Source organism: Oryzias latipes, chromosome 17 (genome assembly GCF_053564925.1).
Source record: "Oryzias latipes strain Hd-rR chromosome 17, Olatipes_Hd-rR_3.1".
NCBI lineage: Eukaryota > Metazoa > Chordata > Actinopteri > Beloniformes > Adrianichthyidae > Oryzias > Oryzias latipes.
This window is the reverse complement of record NC_136253.1, coordinates 10,346,542-10,367,049: the sequence shown is the minus strand read 5'-3', so window position 1 is coordinate 10,367,049 and position 20,508 is coordinate 10,346,542. Positions and strand designations below refer to the sequence as shown.

Below are 20,508 nucleotides of genomic sequence, written 5' to 3'. Positions count from 1 at the left end.
ACAGAAACTGTACAGCCTGTTCACTTTACCATTCTATGAATTTTACTGTTATTCTTACATAAGTGGAGGCTATAAGAACCCCACTTTGCCTGGTGCTTCAAGAAGAACTGGGAAGAGCTGCAGGCGTTATCCATTTGAATGATTCAGCCTCATTCATTTTAATACCGTTGAATCAATTTATTACATAAAGGGCCTCCTCAGGTGTGAGATCACCTGGGAGGAATTCTGCTTTTGGCAAATATATTTTACTAGAATAACTTTTAAACCTGTAAATCCTGAAATTTGAAGGATTGCTTTACAACCTGCTTTGAACAGAGAAGAATTTCTGTTTCAGGGTCGATTTCGTCCTGTGACGCCTTCCTGAACGTCTTCCAAACGAAAGGTTTGAAGCCGGAGGTCATCTGTCCCTGTGCCAGCTCCCCCGAGGCGCTGACTGTCGCCATACAGAGGTAAACATGCCAGCAGGTAAAAACCTGCTTTAATGTAAGATGCATGAAGAAAAAAAGTAAAGTCCCTCTACAAATAATGACAAAGTAAACCTGACTTCAACAAATGTGCTCTAATATTGCAGTTTTTCTTTCATTTCTTCCTTTTAATGTTTTAGTATTTTAAATCTTGATGTAAAAGAGAAACAAAAAGAAAAAGTTAGGATTCTACAGCATAGGATTTGCTGCAAACAGAAAAGTTGCAAAACCAATGCTATGGATTGGATCTTAACGGCTTAAAAAATAAATAAAAACAAGCTCCTCCCTCTCTGCTGTGCTAAGCCTCTGCCTCCAGAAGTCCATCCATCTCATCTGAGTGCTGCTTTCAGGTGTCAATTTTCAGAGAGAATCGTGGAAAATGAGATTATGATCAAACCTGATTTTTTTCTGATCTGCTTTATTTTTGTTTGTGTTTAAAAACCTAGTTTTTGTCCTGACTTCACACTTTTGTGACGTTTTAAAAACAATCTTAAACCCTTCCTGTCTCCTTCATGAGCTTCTCTTATGTAAAAGCCTGTGCTTTCACATTACAGTCCTGACCTGCATCAGGCTCACACTGCAGGGTCTAACAGTTACAGATGGAAGTGTCTTTAAATCCAGAATGTGCTGGTACAACTTTACTGGGTGCAAAGGAGGTTTTTTTTTTTCTAGGCACATGTGTTTGAGAGTTGAGCTTTATTTACTGTCACCAGGTTTTTGCCAGATTTTGATCTTGTTTTTATTCTAACTAGGTTTTGTTTAAGAATTTTTAAATCCTTATTTGTCCCAAATTTCCCAAATTAGGTTTTCTTTTGTCTGGGTTTACATTTAATACATTTTGGGTTTTTCATAAAGACATTTTTTCTTTCTTTCCACATTTTCTTTGAGTGTCTCACCTTCCTAAAAGGAGCTCCTCCCTTCATTGTGCAGGCCCCTGGAGGAGGGCAGCACGCCACCTGGGCGGGGCATCCTTTCTATGCAGGGTCTAAGCCACGGCGTAATCCGGGTTGACTCGGAGGAGAAACTGTCAGTCCTGACGCTGCAGGACGTCGGTTCTGTCATGCCCGGAGGTAAAACTCGAACAAGTGGGAAATGTTTCCTCACATTTAAGAAATTCATCACTTTTATTGAATCTGAATGACAGGTTTCTTATTACTTTTCGGTTCTTCTTTCCTCATTATCTTTTATAGTTTGCCCTCCAACTGTTTTCCCTTTATTATTTCTCTGCTTTTTTATTTTTGACATTAGCATTTATTGGTTTCTTTTTAACATCTGTATAAAAACATTTTCAACTAGATTGAATCTGTAAGCAGAAAATTTCTGTTGATACCTTTTCTTTTAAAAACTTTTGCTGATTGTTTGGAGGAAAGTTTTTTTTTTTTTTTAAATAAATGTACTCTGTAAAAAACACATTAGTTTAATTCTGCTCTTGAACGAGGTGTAAAACCTCAGGCCAAGGTTCAGATTAAGATTAAGATCTAACTTGATTTAATATAAGACTATTTAAGGTTCATTCTCTCTTAGTGGCATGCGCAGTGTTAGATACTTTATTCAGGCGGCACTTGACTTTGTGTTCAAAACACAGACATCAGTTCTATCAAACAGTTTCATTTTGGTCTTGGGTAAAGCTTTGTGAGCTCCAGCCGCTCTAAGAGTTGTGGTCTCTTCCTGCAGGTGTGATGTGTGTGGTAAAGCTCGAAGGCGTTCCTCAGCTCTGTAAAACCGACGAGATCGGCGAGTTGTGTGTTTGCACTGTTGCCACGGGAACCTCGTATTACGGCCTCAGCGGCATGACCAAGAACACCTTTGAGGTGAGGCCACCAACCCTTCAGGTCATTCCTCCTTTGCTGTCCTGACTGCTCACATGTTCACTCTCATGTGCAGGTCTTCCCCTTGGCCAACGATGGCTCCTCTATCAGCGACCTTCCCTTCACCAGAACTGGTCTGCTGGGATTCATCGGACCCGCAGGTCTCATCTTTGTTGCCGGGAAGATGGATGGTCTGATGGTGGTGGGAGGACGCCGGCACAACGCGGATGACATCGTTGCTACGGCGCTGGCTGTGGAACCCATGAAGTTTGTGTACAGGGGGAGGTCAGTATCTCTTGTCCTCAGAGTTTAGGGATGGAGCTGTGACTCTCTAAAAAGAGCTACAGGAGAGTTGAGTCAAACTTATTAAGCTTTTATAGATATTAGTCCCGCTTAGCAGGCTGCACGGTGGTGCAGCGGCTACCTGATCTCACATTGAGAAGGTTCAAAACCCAGCTGGGACCTGTCTGTGTGGAGTTTGCTTGTTGTCCCCGTGCGTGCGTGGATTTCCTCCAGCTTCTACCCACAAGGACATGCATTGTAGGCCAGTTGGTCACTCTAAATGATCTATAGTTGTGAATTTGAGTTTGTGTTGTTGTGTGGCCCTGCAATGGACTGCTGCACCCCGCCTTTACTTAACAACAGCTGGGATAGGCTCCAGGAACCCAGTGACCCCGAAAGGGATTAAGCTGGTTTAGCGGATGGATGGGTTCCACTCAGGGTAAAAGATGAAACAGCAAATAAAGTGAATCAGTTCTCCACTCAAGCATTTACTTTTATATGCAGATAACACACCACATTCCTGGTATTATCAGCAAGTAGATAAAAGTGAATGTCTGAGTTCCCCCAATAGAATAGTCAAAAAGACAATGATAAGAGTGAAGCAAATATAGAACCCTGTGGTACACCTCACCAAACTCTGAAATGTATGCAAAGGGGAGAAAAAGGACAAAATAAACTAAAAATGTTGAACTTTAACATTTCATTATGTTGAAAGAAGACTGGAGGAAAGCGGTCAATGCAGTACCTTACACTGTCTGAATGCTCTTTTGGTTTTCTGGATGGGTGTGTTAGGGTTTGATCAATCAATCAATCAATCAATCAAACTTTATTTATAAAGCACTTTTCTAAAAAAAAAAATAACACAAAGTGCTTTACATTAAAACAAAGCAAAATAAATAACATAAAAACAAGCATGAAGATTAAAATAAACAAGCACAAAAATAAATAAATACAAATAAAAATAGGGCCCCCCCTCTCCGTACCTACACAACCCCCCAATTCTTTCACATCTCCCACCCCCTAACTGATGGGGTCCACCACAGCAAAGAGGTGATGCAGGTCCCCATCCAGAGGGAGAGGTCCCAACTGAGGAAGCACTGGAAAAATGAATAAATATAAAATAAAAAAGAGAATGAAAAAGTAAATATTGATAAAAGCAGTAAACAACAAAACGTTGAAATAAGGTCAATTACTATTAAAATAACACATTAAAATCTAGTGTAAGTTCATAAAACAAGATAAAATGGATAAATAAAACTAAATAAATGAATAAAATAAATAAATAAATAAATAGTGGTAATAAAAAATTAGCTAACAGCCAGATTAAAAAGATGGGTCTTGAGCCTTTTCTTAAAAGCATTAATGCTCTCTGCGGCTCTCAGGTCCTCTGGCAGACTGTTCCATAAACGTGGGTCATAGTGTTGAAAAGATGCTTCTCCATAGGTTTTGGTTTTTACAGTCGGAATGGTTAGAAGACCAGTGCCAGAGGATCTTAGGGTCCGTGAGGGTTCATATCTTACTAAAAGATCCGATAAACAAGAAGGCACAAGACCGTTAAGACATTTAAAAACTGTCAAAAGTATCTTAAAATTGAGCCAATGCAGAGATTTTAAAATTGGGGTGATGTGAGCCGGCCTCCTGGTCTTGGTGAGAACTCGTGCAGCAGAATTTTGGAGAAGCTAAAAGTTCTTAATGTTAGTTTTTGGAAGACCAGCAAGCAGGGCGTTACAATAATCCATTTTACTCATGATAAAAGCTTGCATTAGCATCTCCATATTAGCAAGAGAGAGTAGTGGGCGGACCCTAGGCAGATTTCTAAGATGATAAAAACAGTTTTAACCCCATGTTTTATATGAGGGATAAAAGTTAGCTTAGAGTTGAAAATAACGCCCAGGTTTGCAACTGTTTCTGAATGGCTTAATGAAAGTTCTTTTAACTTCAGAAACTTCTTTCTCTTAGCTTTAGGACCGATGACTAAAATGTTATCGGTTAGAAAAATGCATTAAAAAAAAGACAAGAAAAAGAAAAAAATGCATAAATTAGCCGTTAAAGTGTTAAAAAGAATCTGTTAAAGTTGTAGCTTTATAGCACTCACTTTATACTATAATTGTGTGTCTGTTTGTGTGTCTTGCAGGATAGCAGTGTTTTCCATCACAGTGTTGCATGACGAGAGGATTGTGGTTGTCGCTGAGCAGAGACCAGACTCCACGGAGGAGGACAGCTTCCAGTGGATGAGCAGAGTTCTGCAGGTGCCGACCCACTTCATTTATTCTTTATTTTAATCATAAAAAGCAATATTTTCGGGGGGAAAAAGTTAACAAGTGGATCACAAATCTTTATTTTATTGTTTTATCAAAACTGCAGAAATGGAATTAAAAGTAAAATATGAAGGTCTGCTGTTTCAAAAGGCCCAGCTGCGGTATTTCTGTGTGTTTTTGTTGACTAAAAAGCTGCTTGAGGCGTGAGCTGTGAGTGTTGAAGATGAAAGGGCTTTTTTTAATGAAAATTGACAGTGTTTAGTATTCAGAGTGGAAATATTACAAACTACTTCACTTGTGTGTTGTTCTAGGGGATTTGTTCCAACAAGAGAAAATTTATTTTTAATTTGAAAGGGTTAAGGCAGTTTTCTAAAGCATGACAACACTTAGAGTCATCTCTCATAATGCAGATGCCTTTTGAGAGATGACTGTGCACAGATCCTGCCACAGAGAATCAGAGACTGTGCCGCAGATCCAGATCTCTGAGCTTGGAAAGCGACTGCGGTAAAACCATTAAAGCCGTCTGGATTTTTAACGGCTGCAGTAAAGCCCTTTCTCTTTATTCCTCTACCGTCGAACAGGCGGATTTTCCATTTTGCACAACTGCTCACAGATGCCAGGCGACTTTCAAAGAAGCTCAGAGTCAAACATTAAATGTTACTGCAAAGGATGAATAATTTTGACTCATTCAACACTCATTCAGGCAGTGCATAATCACAGGGAGACGAAGCTCCAATAAGATGTTAGAAGAAAAACAACGTTTTGTTTCCTGTCCCCAAGACAAGTTTCTTGATCGGATTTTTTAAAATCTAAATTACATTTTGTCTTAATAAAGGCTGAAACCAAGGAAAAATACATTTTAATGTGGAGATTACAGTCATAACAGAGAACAAAATCCTAATTTGACTTTGTTCTGGATATTGTGGAGTAAAACACAGGATGGAAAAGAAACAGAAGCTGAGAAACTCCTCAGAAACAGAACTTTTTTGTCCTTTTTTTGCCAGATCCAAGTGTGGAAGAATGACATCATTGTCATGTGATGGGAATAAATTCAGGACTGGTGAAAAAACAGATTTTAACTCTTTATTTAACTTTCCTAGTTGATAAAAAAATCTTGTCACACTTTTGTGCTCTTGTCTGCCTTTTTTGTCCAGACATTTACCTTATTCTTTATTTGGAATTTCTCCAGATCAACCTTTAGTCTGCAGAATGTAGGGTGTCAATTTAATCAGCTTCCTGCCACAACTTGATTTCATTTAGAAAAATATTACTTTTTTGGAGTATAAAAACAACAAACTTTTATTTAAAAAAAAAAACATATTTCTATTTAAATACTTTTAGCAAGTTTGTTAATATGTGTGTTACAAACATTTTCAGCCATTGTGTTCCCATGAAACATTTCCCTTTTTTAGATTGATAGATTTCTATAGAAAGCACATAAAACATTTTTTGTTTGATTTTTTTCCCACTTTGACCTTTTATCATTTGAAATTTGTAGATTACTTAAAACTGTAAATATATATTGACAAAAACACCTTTTAATGTGTTTCCATTCTTGTCTGTCACTTCAAACTCTGCATTTCCCGTCAGAAATATGGGTTTATTAGATGGTCCGGCTTCCTTTTTTTTAGACAAACTTCAGTACCCCCCCCCCCCCCCCCTACACAAGTATCAACATTCTTTTTTTATCATTCCCTACCTTTTGCAGGCAATAGACAGCATACACCAGGTTGGGGTGTACTGTTTGGCCCTGGTGCCCTCCAACACCCTGCCAAAGACTCCCCTGGGTGGCATCCACTTATCAGAAACCAAGCAGCTGTTCCTGGAGGGGGCGCTGCACCCCTGCAACGTGCTCATGTGCCCGCACACCTGCGTTATCAACCTGCCCAAACCCCGGCAGAAGCAGCCAGGTAAATTCCTAAATCCTCAATTCCTTGAGGTGTGACGTCCAATCCCAGTTCTCAAAGTGCTTCCGTGCTTCTGTCACTCATTTCCTCCAGAGATCGGCCCTGCGTCTGTCATGGTGGGTAACCTGGTGTCGGGGAAGAGGATTGCTCAGGCCAGCGGCAGGGATCTGGGTCAGATCGAAGACAATGACCAGGCAAGGAAGGTGTGTGTGTGAGAAGAGGGTCTGTTGGTTTTCTCCACCTTCCACCTGCCGTGGAGTGAGGCGTTTGACATCATTTCATAGCATGTCATTTCTTTCTTCATTCATTTTTAGTTAAAACATTTTATGTTCAACTGGTTTGTATTTTATTTTTAAATTCAGTTTAATCCCAAGCAGATATTTGTTTTACATTTCTAAATTGGTTAGCATTTGGTGATAGTATCTGTTTTGTTTTTGGAAGCATCATCTGCTACAATGCAAACAAACAAAGTATAACCTAGATTATCTACAATAGAATTCATGTCCTTTTGTTTTAAAATCAAACTGATTCAAAGAAGGTTAAAGAAAGAACTAACTTCACAATAAAAACAACCGCAACAATGGAGCCTCTGTTTAGGGGAACAAATAAAGAAAGATTGAATAAACGTGGGAACAGAATACAGGGAAAACCGAATAATCAAAGCTCTGAGACAACTGCGTGACGGAAAGGAGCGATGTCGCTGACAGAAGTGATTTTCCTCTCATCTCTCACGTCTCAAATGTCATCAGTTACAGAATCAGGCGCTCCGAGGCACATCAGCCTCTGTGGGTCCTAATGAGAAGAGACAAGCCTCAAAATAACAGCCACCACCTCTGCCGCCTCACCGTCAGCGTGCTGCTTGTCTGCGTGTTAGTTCTGATGTCGCAAGCTGACGCAAAGTCTCTGTTATAGGCTTTAGCTTATTCATCTTTATGTTTTCTTTTAGAAACCTTGGTAGTGTTTTCTAAAGTAGCATTTTCATTCTGCTCATATTCTACAAAACAGGTTGAGTAAAAGACAGATCTTAAATGCACATTCACCCCCCAAAAATTTTTCTTTTACCGTTTTTAATAGCATCGCAGAGTGATATTAGTGACTGACAGACTTCCTAATCAGGAAAAATGTCAAAAAAGAGTTTTGCCCAAGGAAAAATTTTGAACCCTAAACCATCTGATTTGCAGACTGCTGCTCAGCATCACTCGCTTTCAATCTTCCAGATTCTTTCATACACTTGTTCTTGTTAAGAAAACTGTAAATCAGCTGATTACATGTCAGCAACTAAAAGTATTTATGGATTGAATAGGTTGAAATTGACTTCTAAAGTGTAATCTGAGTATCAGACTAAGGAAAAATAAGGGTTTAAGAGCTTTCCCATGACAGTTCTGTGTCATTACGCTCCATCAGAGCTGTGTTGTTTTTTAGGACATAGTTTCTGCAGAGCGGCAGGACCGTTGGCCCCGAGCAGCCCTGCCCCCCTCTCTTATCACCCATGACTGAGCTGTCTGCCATTAGCTTACAGCCCCTCACAACCCCAACCTAACATTACAGGTGCAACAAAAACGGCTAACAATATCGGAGTTATGCGGCCGTACAGTTCTGATCCAGATTCCAGCTCAGACGGGGAAAACAAAGTCGTACATGGATCTGTTTATCTGCAAGTGGATGCATCAGAATGGAGCAGAGCAGGGGGCTTGTGACCCACATAGCCTATTTTTTACTTAACGAATACGCTCTTTTTCAAACGTAATTTCTTTTGTTTGCTCCTGATTCGCAACAATTTGAAATAAAAAATAAAAAACTCTGGAATGCAATGTTAAGCTTACGTTTATGTATGCCTTCCAAAATCACAAAAGGCACAGGAACATGTTAAAAACACCCAAAACACAATTTTGTTTTTTGAGTGGGTCTTTAAAAGGTTTGCCCAAAGGCCCGAACTGAAGGCCAAGGGGAGTCCTGAAGTCCAGTTTGGTAACTAGAAATCAGAACCCCATGGTCTTGCCTACAGAAGCTGGTTTGGGTTAGTTCTATTACATCCCTAGAACCAAATAAGGCTTGACAGACAGACGCTGATTTCCTGTTGTTATCGTTTACCAACAACTCTCTTTAATCAACCGGATTCATCTCCAAGAACTTATTCTCAGGAAATGCTGACCCAACATTTACCTAATACCTAAGAGATTCTGATGAGTCCTCTTTCATATTTTCGGCTCCTTGTCCTCAATCAGTGTAAACAGAATTTAATATTTGATAACTCATGGTTTCCTTTTGCCTCATTCTCTCATCCCTGCTCCACACCATCTCTGTGAAAACCAGACCCTGCGTGTGGATGAGATCTTAATAGAATGTCTTCTGTGTAAAAATATGAGGCTGATTCTTACGTTGACATTGACAGACTGCAATCAGACATTATCCATGGAAGATTCCTGTTTTTGTCTGTTTTTTTGTCCTCAGAATAGCTCAGATTTCAACTGCTTGTTGTTCAGGAAACACATGTTTACAGCAGCTGGTTTAAGTTTGGAGAGCTTCTGCTTTTATTTATATTTATTTATTAATTTCTTTTTTTAAATATCATTATTACGCTTTAAACCCTGCATTTTTTATAGAGAACAAGAACAATGTGTTTTTATTTGTCCTCATTTTGTTCTTTTGTGGGGTTTTTTAGCATCAACTGTATCAAATCAAATCAAATCAACCTTTATTTATATAGCACTTTTACAACAACACGTCACTCAAAGTGCTGTGCATAAAATACAATAAAATTTAAAAACAAGATGACAAGACAAACAGTGCCCACAACCCCCCCCCCCCCTACACACACACACACACACACACACACACAGACATACGTACACACGTAGACTGTAGAAGTTCTTATTTCAGTGTTGATGTTTGATTTAATGCTACATAATTTCTGCACCCTTCCTCTGATGACGTTCTGTGGGCCGAGCAAGGAAACCGCTGTCTCCAAACAGTTCTGTTCATCTATGCTGCAGGGATTTGTGGGAGCTGGAAGGGAAGCAGACTTTAGCTTTTTGGTTAAAGGTTTCATTAAAAACTCAGTGGAAGTGGCGAGCAGCTGAGAGAAGTTTTCAACCACGGTAGAGGAGGGGGGTGAGCGATAAATCTTTGTATTCCTGAGGGTTTGTGAGGCATGGAGCTGGTGGTGAGGAGATGAAGACTTTATTTTTGACTTTTAATGGAGGAACAGAAAACGTGGCTGACGAGCAGCTGAGTGACGTTTTCAGCAGGGCAGAAACAAAGAGCAGAGCTTGTCAAAATACAAGCAGTGTAAGTGACAGATGCAAAAAACACCTTGGCATGTGGAAATAATTCAACTCTTTTAGTAGGAAAACAGTTTAATTAGTTTGTTAAAAGCTGTGTTTTTCCCCCAAAGGTTCATTTTATTTCCATTCCATAAAGACCTTATCTAAAGATCCTCACATGAAAGAAAAAAAACCTGAAAGATATAAAATGTGATCTAAATATAAAGTCTGGGATTACCTTCAGTTCATTTCAACGCAGTTTCATTTTTACAAGTGCATGTTTTTAAGATGTCCTTTGTTGGCGTAAAATTCTCTTTCCCACTGAGAATGCATGAGGCATTAGTGGGAGGGAATGACTTCCATTCTGATAAATCCCCTTGTAGACAAACAGAAAGAAATGGAAAATCTGATTTGCATGTTTGATTTGGTAAACATGCCAGATCGTGCCACCCTTACTCCCCTGTATGCTGTAGAAGTGTTTGCTATGACCTGTCGCCCGCACCACGCCAGGAGAAACAAAGGTTCATGAACATTTTCACTCCACGGGCTCACTGAGCGGTCTATGACCTTCAGTTTTCGTGCAGGCCACCTATTTGCCCCGTACAAGTTTGCCTGTTTTTTGCCCACTGACGGCCTGTATCCACCCGTAAGGGAAGGCTCCAATCGGAAAGAAAAGCAAAACTACAAAAAACACAGCAACATCTCCCATTTTAGACGCAAATCATCAAGAGGGAGCAGGGGGGGGGGGGGGGGGGGTCACATGATTCCAGCAAACCATGATTACAGCAACAGGACTGGCAGTGTGGCCCTTCTTAAAATGAAGCATAACAGAGAGACCTGATTGGTGAAGATTTATAAACCAATAATGTCATATTTGTAGTTTAAATAAAAAAATTGCTGCACAGAGTAAACTCTGAACTAGTTTGGCTCTTTAGCCACCACATGTGTGTCCTTAAAAATAAAAGTGAGGCTTGGATATATGATACATAACAGAGAAAATTCCAAACACAAAGTTTTTTTTTTTTTTTTTGTCACACACATTAGGAGTGTCCCTCTGTCTCTTTGTGCCTTAAAACCGGGAGCCTATGCTTCCTCCTTCATCAGTTAAGTGTAAGAGGTCCTGCAGCACGAATTGAGCGTCGGACACAGCGTGTCCGACCGGAGGGGAAACAAATTATGGCACAACACCTGTTTCATCCAGAATTCATTCATCTGAATGATAACTATTCTCCACGATTATCTTCCTCAGCATTTCCGGATATTTTCCGGCCACTTCTGAGTCAGCTGATGCCATTTCTCTATGCAGGGGTATAAACTTTGGTTATAGCGATTCAGCAACCGGTGGAACCAGCTCTTGGAGGCCGACGGGTCGGCAAGCTCTTCATCTCCACCCCCCTTCCTTTAGAAATTCATGCAGCACCTCCTCCAGACACAAAAGTCTCATACAAGCGCCTTGAGTTGTCTTTTGTGATGAACCGGAGGAGTCATGTGACTGAAACATTCTGTGAATAGTGAAACACAAAGAAGCAGGGGACCACTGTGTTTTGTTCCTCAAATCGTTGTGAATCAGGAGCAGACCAAAAAATACCGTTGGAAAATGGTGGTAGACAACTGTTGCATCTTTAATGTTAGGTTGAGGTTGTGTGGGGCTGTAAACTAGTGGGAGAAAATGTAAACAAAGGAATCATGGGAAATGAAGGCTTATACGGCGCCAGCATCCCCATCCACAACCGAGGGGAATTTCTGATGTGCTACGGCCGCTCTTCAGAAACACTGTCCTAGAAAACTACACAGTGTTTTTTATTTTGGCTAAAAACAGCATAATCATATTGCAAAAGACCTCTGGGAATAGATCAAAAGATGTTCAGAGCAGGTCTTTAAATTTAAGTTTGATTTATAGTAAACTTTTAATAAAAATAATCAATTTCCAGTTTCACTGACTGGTCATAACACACAACAGTTTGGTTTGCTGTGGTTTTGAGTTAAGATTCATCTGTCAAGGAGCTGCAGGCACACACACACACACACACACACACACACACACACTGACACATCTGACTTTCTGTGGTGGAACAAAATGTAACAGGAATGAATTACACTCAGCAGCAATCCCTGAAAAATTCATGAGACGAGAACCAAACTCTCCCTCCCAGATTTGTTCTCGCCTCCCTTCTGTAATTTCCATGGTGCTGTCAGCTGAGCCCCTGTTTTGCTCCTTCTTTTTCTTCCTCCCTCGTACGAAACTCCCCTTTATTGTTCCAGCCCTTCACCTTATTTTCCATCAGTGAAGAAAGCTCCTTCTCATCAGCAGCCTCCATCTCCGTCAGCGTCAGAGCTCTGAAAGCCAGCTTTCACTTCAGTTTATTTAGCAAATGAGTTTCTGGAGAAAAAAAAAACAAGGAAATGCATTCTGGGTTATTTGTAGGTGACAGTGGAGCTGTAAAAGTGGTTGGATTGAAGAAATTTGGTGATGTTGACCACATGGGAAATGTTCCTGCGTTTCCTTAGCAGGGCGAGGACACAGGTTTAGCTCTGATGATCTAAATGCAGAGTGTAATGTTTATCATCACTTTTTTGGTATTCCAGTTCCTCTTCCTGTCTGAGGTGTTGCAGTGGAGAGCCCAGACCACTCCAGACCACGTCCTGTACACTCTCCTTAACTCCAGGGTAATCTCCTGAACAACTTTTTCTTCCTAAAGATCATTTTGTCTGAAATTTTTGTTTGTTCGTATAATTGTTTTTAGGTTGAAATGGCTTTAAATGTTGATTTGTAGTCCCTTAGAATAAAGAGAATAACTTCTAAAATAGTGCACACTTTTAACTTGAATTTTGGATATTTACTGCATTGGTGTCCAAAGCAACAGCAGTGCAAACATTTGAGTTTTGGTCCATTTCTATGGATTTTATTAGATGTGCTGGTCTGATGCTGCTGCAGACGATGGGAGGGGACATCTTCAGAAAATGCTGATCAAACATGCCAATCTGTTTTTGTCCCTTCCAGGGTACGATAGCCAGCTCGCTGACTTGTGTTCAGCTGCACAAGAGAGCAGAGAAGATCGCAGCCATCCTGGCTGAACGGGGCCCCCTGCAGGATGGAGACCACATTGCACTGGTCTACCCTCCAGGTAAAGGGGGATAAAAGACACAAGAGTTGTTTTTTTTTAACATCAAACTTACAGTTTCCTGTTTTTCACATGTTGCGCCTGCTGACTGTCTTGTACAGTTTAGTGACAAAAGTTAGTCTTGAATTTTAATAAGAGTAACTTTTTATGGAGGTTTGAAAGTGCCAGAACTAAAAAGTGAATTAATAAAAGAGATATCCATTATTCTATCCATCCATTTTTTTTATTCTTCTACTCCAAATATTTAAACTACATTTTCACATTTTTGCATGTGTACCTATTCCTAATATTAATGATATTTTTAACTCTTAATTTGAAGTATTCATTAAAAAAGCAGTCAAATGGACTCGGTTAGTCTTTTTACTACTGGAGTAGTTTCCAATCCTTTTCAATAGGCCTTCTTAACCCTGAAATACGGTGCTAGTAGGTTTCTATGTTACTGAAAATGGTGGTAAACATTATTAGTTATATTAAAATGTATTACGAATTTTTTTTCCGATATTAATTTGTGTAAAGATGGTAAAGCAGGTTACTTTTTAGATGAATTTCTTTTTGGTTGTTGAAAGGTTTGGCAAAGCATTATCTACTAAATATTTGCAAATTCCATGTAAAATTGTTCATTTTTAATTCTTGAATAATAAATAAAAACTATAGTAAGAGGTTAAAACATTTTATATTTGCTTTGTAAAAGGTTTTATCACTGTGTTTTCTATCTCACCAGTAGGGGGAGGTGCTGCTTAGTATAGCAAATAACAAAATTAGGATTAACTGAAAATTGCATATTTTTGCAGGAAGAATAAAAATAATCTTGAATTGAAAGATTTGTCAGGATTTAAATAAAAAGCCAGACATGAGCGGAGTGGTTTGTTTTCAACTTTGAAGTGTTTGTTTTCAGGAGAATACGGACACAATGGGAACATTCTGCGTCTTTTTGTCTGCACAGCCGTGTTCCTCTTTGTCATCTTCTTGTTCCTCATTCCCTCTCTGTCTTCAGGGATCGACCTCATCGCTGCGTTCTACGGCTGCCTTTACGCTGGCTGTGTGCCCATCACTGTGCGGCCGCCTCATCCGCAGAACATTTCCACCACTCTGCCCACCGTCAAGATGATCGTGGAGGTAAACGCCATCGTTGTTGTTTATTTAACCATTAAATCTTTCATTTTGAGGTTGTTTTTTTTAACCTTAAAATGAAAGATTGAGTGAGCATGAGATGAATCTGCAGCAACCTAATCTCACCACGACCTTCCAGCCTTGTTTTCAAACACTAAAGTCCCACCTGACTTTGTTTCCCCTCAACTTGTAGGTGAGCCGATCCGTCTGTGTGATGACCACGCAGGTCATCTCCAAGCTGCTGAGATCCAAAGAGGCATCAGCGACCGTGGATATCAGGACCTGGCCCCCCATCATTGACACAGGTTCTCATTTACAGACAGAAACGTGGTTGTCATGGTGACTTAGCGTTAACACCATATGTGGTCGGTTTCTCTTTAGATGATTTGCCCAAGAAGAAACCTCCTCTGCTGCACAAACCCTCAAATGCGGACACCTTGGCCTACCTGGACTTCAGTGTCTCCACCACCGGCATGCTTGCCGGGGTCAAAGTGAGCCCCCAAACACGCCTTCAGGAAACCAGGACAACCTTTTCCTAGAGCTTCACAAATCCTCTCATAATTAGTCAGTCAAACCTGTTTTAGACCCTGAAGACGTCTCTTGAACAGGTTTAAATGGTCTTTGCTGTCCACTATCTGCCTGTTATTGCTCAGGAAGTGGTCTGTCACTGCCTTGCAAGACAGGTTTGGACTTTACATAAATATTATTTAAATACACGCTCTCAGCCCTTGCTGCGCCCGTTTGACCCGCCCCTACTGGCTGCTTCAGCTGCTTCTGGCCCCTCACTCTCCCCCTCTGTCTCCACCAGCCCCGTCAAAGCTTCAACTGACAAATTCACTTCAAGTGGCTTTTCTGTTGCTTTCATCTCCATAGCAACCATTTCATTTTTAGTCCCCTGGGAGTGACTACGTCATTTTTAGAAGAATCTGCAAAAGTAGATGTTTGTATTTCCCAGGTGACTGAGGTTTTTTGTTAACCAAACCCACAATCCTAATATGTTCATATCACACGGTTTCATTCAGCTTGAGCCAGGGATCGATGTGATACATTTTGTTAATTTATTTTGGAAAAAAAAGTGTGAACAGGGACACGCCACTTTTGCAAGCTCGCCACGCTAATGCCGTTCAAAATACACAAACTTTAAAACCAAAATTTTTCCCCAAACAGCATCTCGATGATGATCAAGGAGGCAATAGATGAAAATCCCAAGGAGGAACTCACATTTTTAGAAATTACCAAAGGTAATTTTTGGGGGGGAATTTCCAGATGGCAGCCTCTTCCCGAGGTCAAAGGTCAACAAAACTTGAGGGTTGGTTATAGACTAAACCTGTCCACTTGAACATTTGGTGCAAAAATGTGAAAATCGTCAAATTTCACACTTTACCACTGAAAAGCCACCAAGCCGTTGGTCCTCTTTTGGATGCATTTTTGTTTGTTTGGTGGATTTTGAAATATTTTGTTTTGGAGAATTTGGCTCGATTCATATTTTTGATGGTTTCTCCCGCAGTGATGTCTACATGTGGGCCAATTTTGTTGTCTTTTTTTTGTTTTTTTTTGTAAGTTGCAGGGGCAAAATGTCTTCTCACAGGCGCATTAGGAAACAGAATTGTAAAAACAAAATGGTCCTTGCAGTCAGTGGCTGCTTTGGGTCAATATAAGAATGCTGAATTACTGTTGCTTTCTCAAAGGCTCCTTACAGATTTTTAAAGCCAAGCTTTAAAAATTTAGGTCTGATATTAGATCTAAAATCTGGCCTTAATCCGCGGTGGAACAATTATCAACCCCACAGTCAATAATTGATGATGCTGCACATGATTTTACAAGCTGCCCTTTTTTGCTGACTTTTTCACTTTGTGTTGCTTCTATAACTCAGAATTACTTGTTTTGACTTTTCTAACTCTTTCACTAATTCTTCTGAAGCCACACTTTGAGAGGTAATCTAATAACAGATGTGAGCCTGGAAATGAGTCGACACTTCTTTGTTTGTCACGCCTCCAAATATTATTCCTGACAGCTTTCACGTCGTTTGAAACTGTCAAACTGTCGCTTTGCATCATAATTTTAATATAGAACGCATAACAGACGTGTCATTCGTCAAAGCGTTGACAAGCTTTAATTGTCATTTGTTCATTAGAACAGAGGATGGGAAGGAGATCTGTTTTCCACTCTGCAGCTAAATAGTTATAATTAATCAGTGTCTCTAATGAGTAAATTAGTCAAAGTCTGCAAAAGAATGCAGCTACAGGCAGCTCTGGCACAAATACTTCATGAGGAAAAAACTTTTTCATACTAATCCATGAGCTTTTGCTCAGTCACGTTTAGAGCTGTCAGTGCTGGCCGAAAAAATATCAAACAAAGTAGAGGCAAAGTTTCTACAGAATGGCAAAGCTGGGAATATCAGGCAATATCAGGGAAATGTACATGTTCTTTCTTTTGATTGGGTTTTGCAGATGTCTCACGCAGCCACCAGTGCCTTCTGCCGCTCCATCAAGCTGCAGTGTGAGCTGTACCCGTCCCGAGAGGTCGCCATCTGCCTGGACCCGTATTGTGGCCTCGGCTTCGTCCTCTGGTGCCTTTGCAGGTCAGATTAACAAAAACGTTTAGGCTACCGGTAGTTAAAAAGAAAAAAACCATCAGTTTATTATAGAAACTGTTAGCAAGACTTCCTACAAAAGCAGACATGTATTTTGTTCTTTGATCATTTGCTTGGAGGTCCTTTATGATGCGTTCACAACAAACACAGTTTATGCGTTCCAATCTATTGTCTCCACCCGCTATTTTGGGGTCACGAGGTTGCCGGGGCCTGGCTACCATCGGGCAAAGGCGAGCCACACCCTTCAAATGACACTAGCCTGTCACAGGGCAAAAAAAAAAATCACTCCCTCGTGCACATGGGGACACTTTGAGAGTAACCAATTGACCTAGGAAGCATGTTTTGTTTTTGAACTGTGGGAAGAAGCCGTTGTGCCCAGAGAACATGCAGAACACACAGAAAGGTTCCAGCTGGGATTCAAACAGCCTTCTCACTGTGAGGTGAGACCGCTAACCACTGTGCCAGTGTGCAGCCAGCTACATGGAAGCCTGTGCAATGACACGGAAGACACACAAAACCCACTGTTCAAACCTAAGTCTGGCAGTCTTGCTAGCAAAAAAGAACATTTTCTGGAGGAATATGAGGGTTTGACAGTCTCACGCCTTTGGTGGGAGGCCGCTCCGCCTTGCTCGCTGGAACGCCTTCCAGCCGTCAATGAAGCTGCTGCTGATCCTCGTGTTGGACGATCCGAGCTCTTAGGGAAGTATACTTCCTTGAACGTTATGGGGAAAATAATCCGAGCTGGGAAAGATAATCCACATGAGAGATCGCTTGCTCCTCCGTGCTCATGGTCAGCCGTCAGCTGTGCATTCCCACCCTTACAGCGCTCCGGCATCTCCTTAAAAAAAAAGGCGTGTCACCTGGCTGTGACCTGACTGTGACCTGGTTGTCACCTGGCTGTCACCTGGTTGTCACCTGGCTGTCACCTGGCTGTCACCTGGCTGTCACCTGGCTGTCACCTGGTTGTCACCTGGTTGTCACCTGGTTATCACCTGTCAGCTGGTCCCGTTCAACCAATGGGGTGATGACAAATACAGAAAAACTTCATTGAAACAAAACCTGTGAAATAAAAACACACGTTTTTCAAGCTTCAGGTCATGGTCAAAAACTGATTTGTAGTGGCAACCATTACAAGTGCTTGTCCTTTAAAGCCCTGTGTAGCCCCTCCCCTTACCCTTTCATCTATAAAAGAAAAAGCCCCCCTTTCCCCTTTAGTGGCAGAGCTGAGGGGTAGATTTTAGTTTCACCTAAAAGTCCAGTTTCTAACCTCTACAACTCCTGCAGATTCTAATGTCTGCAGAGTGTTTTAAGGCTAATCTCTCATAGAGGGCCTCTCAGATCCAGCTTTTCTTTTTAGAAATCTTTCCAGGCGTCTTTTACTTGGTACAGTTTGATGTCTTGGGTGGACCCAGAAGTGTAGAGTTAGGAGCTCCAGATTGTTGGCTCTGTAATGGGAAGTTGACAGAGATATTTTGCTCTCTCTTCAGTGTGTACTCGGGTCACCAGTCCATCCTGATCCCCCCGTCTGAGCTGGAGGTGAACCCGGCTCTGTGGCTCTCAGCCGTCAGTCAGTACAAAGTGCGGGACACTTTCTGCTCCTACAGTGTCATGGAGCTCTGCACCAAAGGCCTCGGTCTACAGACCGACTCACTGAAGGTGAGCACAGCTGGGCTTCCCAGGAGGTCGGTGTTGCGCCTCCTTTAACCTCCACCCTGCTTGTTTCCGTCTTCAGTCTCGAGGCCTGGACTTGTCTCGAGTGAGGACCTGTGTTGTTGTGGCAGAGGAGCGTCCCAGGACAGCCCTGACCCAGTCTTTCTCCAAACTCTTCAAGGATTTGGGGCTCCACCCTCGGGCCGTTAGCACCTCCTTCGGCTGCAGAGTCAACCTGGCCATCTGCCTGCAGGTCAGCCAGTGTCTCTCTCCCTTCTCCATCCTTTTAAAGTAGCATCACGTTTTTACAGATGCCCACTGAACCGCTGGCAGGTTTACGCGCTTTTGTAGGATGTGACGTTTTCGTCCGGCCTGTCTGCTCCCTGATCTCCAGCTGGTTGTTTCTGCTGCTCTGAAATCTGTAGCTCAAAATTGATGGTTTTCCAAATAAAATTGGCAAATAAAGAGCTGAAACACAATTTTATATTATGCAGTAAAATCATGAAAAAGTGTGAGGAAATGTCACATCATGAATAAAGAACAGGATCTTTGCATGGATAGCAAAGATTAGCGCTTTGGAATAAAACTGATTCTACGATTCTCTAAAAGTCTCTTAAACACGAAAACGACAAGCTGGATGTTTCAAACATTGTTCACTAGAGGGTCTGAAACGTTTTCAATATTTGAGTAAACTTTGTACTTGTGCAAATCTGCTGTACATCAATGATTTCTGAACATTTTAGAGCACTGGGACAGGTTTTTACCTGGTGAGTTCAAGTGATAACATAGAAAAGAGCAATCTATTTTCAAAAGAAATCATCTGATTTCTTTTAATTTAGTTCCCTTTTAATGCTTTTCCATCCTTTTTAATCAAAGCAGGAACCCTGACTGTCTTTGCTGAACAAGTTGGTCTAAGGTTTTTGTGATTGGAACTCATCATTTGAAGACGTCTGCAGATATATTTTCTGTTTGCTTATCAACCTGAAGGGTTTTTTTCTTTCTGGGTCCTTTAGACCTAATTGTAGGAATGATAAATGTGATCAATCCCAGTTGAGATGGTTTTTTTCCACCTTTTTAGTTTCATTTTAGCTGTTTCGGTTTACCCACAGCTAAAATGCAACAGAAACACTGAAGAGAAACAATTGAAATGAGTTAAATGTTCAAAAAAATAAAAAATAATCATTTTTAACTGCATGTCATATTGCTGTGGAATGATGGTTCTAGAACAGAGTTGTCCCTGCAGGGAATTGGACTAACACCTGGTTTAAAAATATTTTTTGTTTGGTTTTTTTCGACGACACATTTCCTTTTTGTCTTGTTTTCCATTGTGACATCTTTTCCTCCCTTCTCCTGCTTTGAAGGCATAACTCCACCCTCATTTCTTTTCTCATACTTGGTTTTGTCTCCGCCCTCCCACCTCCTTAACTGCCTCCTCTCCTCCTTTACCCCCATCCTCTCTCTCATCCGGCCCTTCCCTCTGCTGCTGCAGCCTCACAGGCTGGGAAAGCTAGCTGATCAGGTAGGTACCCCCCCCCCCCCCCCCCATATACCCCACCACCGCCACCACTTCCTCCACTGAAATTCAAACCCTCTCTGCAAGATGACGTTTTCTGAGTGCTTTAAAAAAAAAACAAAGTGACCACATTTAAACCTAAATGATGCAAAAAATGGTTTGGGGCACATGCTTTCAAAATAAAAGCACTTTATGCAGCTTCTTCTTGCAGGGGGACGTCTGGGCTCGATCACAGCAGCACTTTGGTGTCAAACGGCTCAAAAAACAAAACCTCTGGTGAAAAAAATCCCATCTTTTGGTTCAGGTCTTCCTTGAATGAATGAAGTTTGGACAGTGTGTGGAGTCAGAGATGACAGCAACAACTGTGGTCCATAGAAATGAAGAGAGAAACGATAAAAACGGAAATCTGGTTTAAATGAAACGCCCCATATTTGACCTAAAATTTTGCATTTCTGTTGTATTGCAAAATGTTAAAGTTGTAGATTGAATGAATCTGGAAAATTATGTATCATTTTATACAAACCAAAAAGGAAACATT

The 20,508-nt window shown here is 41.0% G+C and overlaps 1 protein-coding gene across 12 annotated transcripts in view; it reads left to right on the top strand.

Moving 5' to 3' along the window:
- The window catches only part of LOC101156198 (disco-interacting protein 2 homolog C), a 201,314-nt gene that overhangs the window by 174,071 nt on the left and 6,735 nt on the right, over positions 1–20,508 (top strand). For 7 of the 12 annotated variants that reach the window (XM_020711272.3, XM_020711268.3, XM_078934379.1 and 4 more), the window contains 16 exons: positions 335–449; positions 1,395–1,534; positions 2,139–2,275; positions 2,349–2,557; positions 4,689–4,803; positions 6,521–6,722; positions 6,813–6,922; positions 12,569–12,649; positions 12,984–13,107; positions 14,099–14,220; positions 14,408–14,519; positions 14,596–14,705; positions 16,665–16,795; positions 18,295–18,463; positions 18,540–18,710; positions 19,947–19,976. In XM_020711272.3, the coding sequence (XP_020566931.1) occupies positions 335–449; positions 1,395–1,534; positions 2,139–2,275; positions 2,349–2,557; positions 4,689–4,803; positions 6,521–6,722; positions 6,813–6,922; positions 12,569–12,649; positions 12,984–13,107; positions 14,099–14,220; positions 14,408–14,519; positions 14,596–14,705; positions 16,665–16,795; positions 18,295–18,463; positions 18,540–18,710; positions 19,947–19,976 (2,078 nt within the window). The remainder of the gene's footprint in view (positions 1–334; positions 450–1,394; positions 1,535–2,138; positions 2,276–2,348; positions 2,558–4,688; positions 4,804–6,520; positions 6,723–6,812; positions 6,923–12,568; positions 12,650–12,983; positions 13,108–14,098; positions 14,221–14,407; positions 14,520–14,595; positions 14,706–16,664; positions 16,796–18,294; positions 18,464–18,539; positions 18,711–19,946; positions 19,977–20,508) is intronic. The other 5 variants (XM_078934381.1, XM_078934377.1, XM_078934380.1 and 2 more) reach the window with 3 other exon arrangements.